This window comes from Quercus suber, unplaced genomic scaffold, assembly GCF_002906115.3.
Source record: "Quercus suber isolate HL8 unplaced genomic scaffold, Cork oak 2.0 scaffold_19, whole genome shotgun sequence".
Classification (NCBI taxonomy): domain Eukaryota; kingdom Viridiplantae; phylum Streptophyta; class Magnoliopsida; order Fagales; family Fagaceae; genus Quercus; species Quercus suber.
Window position 1 is genome coordinate 1,118,845 of NW_027069484.1, and position 1,478 is coordinate 1,120,322.

Sequence of the window (1,478 nt, forward strand, 5' to 3'; positions counted from 1 at the left end):
TAAAAAAATGTATATACAATAATAATAAAATAAAAAGAATAATGTAACGATTGTAGCGTCGTACCATGCCCAAGTATCTTTTGGTATTTTGAAAGACCTCGTCCCTCTTGATCGCTCTCAGCTCAGCCATGTCCTTAGGAAGAAGAAGTGTTTCCTCTAATGCTGAGGCAACTCGGCACCCAAGTCCATCACTAAAGTCCCTAATTGAAGCATCCTCCTTTAGAGGCCTTTTATCGAGCATAGGGGTTGGGAGCCAAGCCTCGGGATCCGAGGACTGGATGGCTGTTTTATCCACCTCTCGCTGCGTCTCATGACTTGTTTTTTGCTGCTTAGCGGCTCTTTGGTCCTCACCCTCACTGGCAGTGTGAGTCCGCCCTGCGTCCATCACTTCTTTGCCCTTCGACTCTCTCCTCCTCTTCGGATCACTGGGCTCAGTCACAGTTGGTTGGGATGACTGAGGAGATGGAGGGGGAAGAGATGGAGGTTGGACCTGAACTTGCTTTTCCACCACCCTGCCAGGCTGGCCCTCAATTACATCTTTCAAACTCCTTTGGCTTCTCCTTTGGATAACCATTTTCTTAGAAGTCACTTCAGGAGATTAGGGTCGATCGAAAACTTCAAATTCGTCGGCAGAACCAGACAACTCTACAAGTCCTCCTGAAATGTCTTCTTCTTCTTCTTCTTCTTCTTCTTCTTCTTCTCCTTCTTCTTCTTCTTCTTTCTCTTCTTCTTCTCCTTCGGCCTCTTTTTCTTTTTCTTTTTCTTTTTCTCTCACTTTTTGGGGGATGGAGCGTGATGATGAAGCTCCTATAGAAAGAGTGGCCTCAGGCGATGGTTCAGTGAAAGGCTCACCTTCAGGAATAGGGGTGCTCTCAGGAACGATGAATCCCTCAAAGACTATACTGATACGGTGGAGCCGAGGATCTTTTGCCCTTATCACGCACTTGGGAGCCTAAAAGGCTGTGGACGCAGGTTTATACTTGAGTATTAAGTGTGCTGCTCGTAATTGGCCATCGGAGGGATTCACATACACCTCGGACCGCAGAATTCTATCTAGGCTCTCCCTGTTGATCAGCCTGAGATGGCGTCTAGTGGCGCGTTTGTCTGTAAAGTAATTAAAACATAAAAGGAAATTTTCATTAGGAATAAAAACTGCTTCAAATAAAAAATTAATCTGACTTGTCAGGGACGTACATCCTAGGAACCCCACCTGGTTGTCCCTCTTCAGTAGGACAAGGCGAACCATCGTGCCACTCCCCGAAAAAAATAAGGAAATCGTCTTTAAAACCATTGTTTGAGGTAGGGAGGCACTGGATCAATCTTACTGCAAGATACCTAGACTTAAGGTAATATCCCTGATCCTTCAAGTGATTGAGATTATATACCCAGTTCACATCGTGATGGGTTAAACCTAAATTGTATAAGGCGTTTAAAGCCTCTATACTCCCGAGCACCCTGAACATATTCGAGGCGCACTG

The 1,478-nt window shown here is 45.3% G+C and overlaps 1 protein-coding gene across 1 annotated transcript; it reads right to left on the reverse strand.

Annotated features, from left to right (window-relative positions):
- Nucleotides 1-598: 598 nt before the first annotated feature.
- On the reverse strand, nucleotides 599-1,246 carry LOC136062762 (uncharacterized). Its single transcript, XM_065762263.1, has 3 exons — nucleotides 1,195-1,246; nucleotides 1,034-1,104; nucleotides 599-952 (listed from the first exon to the last, which is right to left on the reverse strand). Exons 1-3 carry the CDS (start codon nucleotides 1,244-1,246, stop codon nucleotides 599-601), a joined length of 477 nt encoding a protein of 158 aa, XP_065618335.1.
- Nucleotides 1,247-1,478: the final 232 nt, after the last annotated feature.

What these genes read in the sequence shown, in the direction of transcription:
- LOC136062762 (XM_065762263.1), bottom strand. Translation starts at nt 1,246, where the DNA reads ATGGTTCGCCTTGTCCTACTGAAGAGGGACAACCAGGTGGGGTTCCTA. An exon ending in CCAGGTGGGGTTCCTAGGAT is followed by an intron (nt 1,105 to 1,194) that starts GTACGTCCCTGA and finishes ATTACTTTACAG; the next exon opens with ACAAACGCGCCACTAGACGC. An exon ending in ATAGAATTCTGCGGTCCGAG is followed by an intron (nt 953 to 1,033) that starts GTGTATGTGAAT and finishes ACAGCCTTTTAG; the next exon opens with GCTCCCAAGTGCGTGATAAG.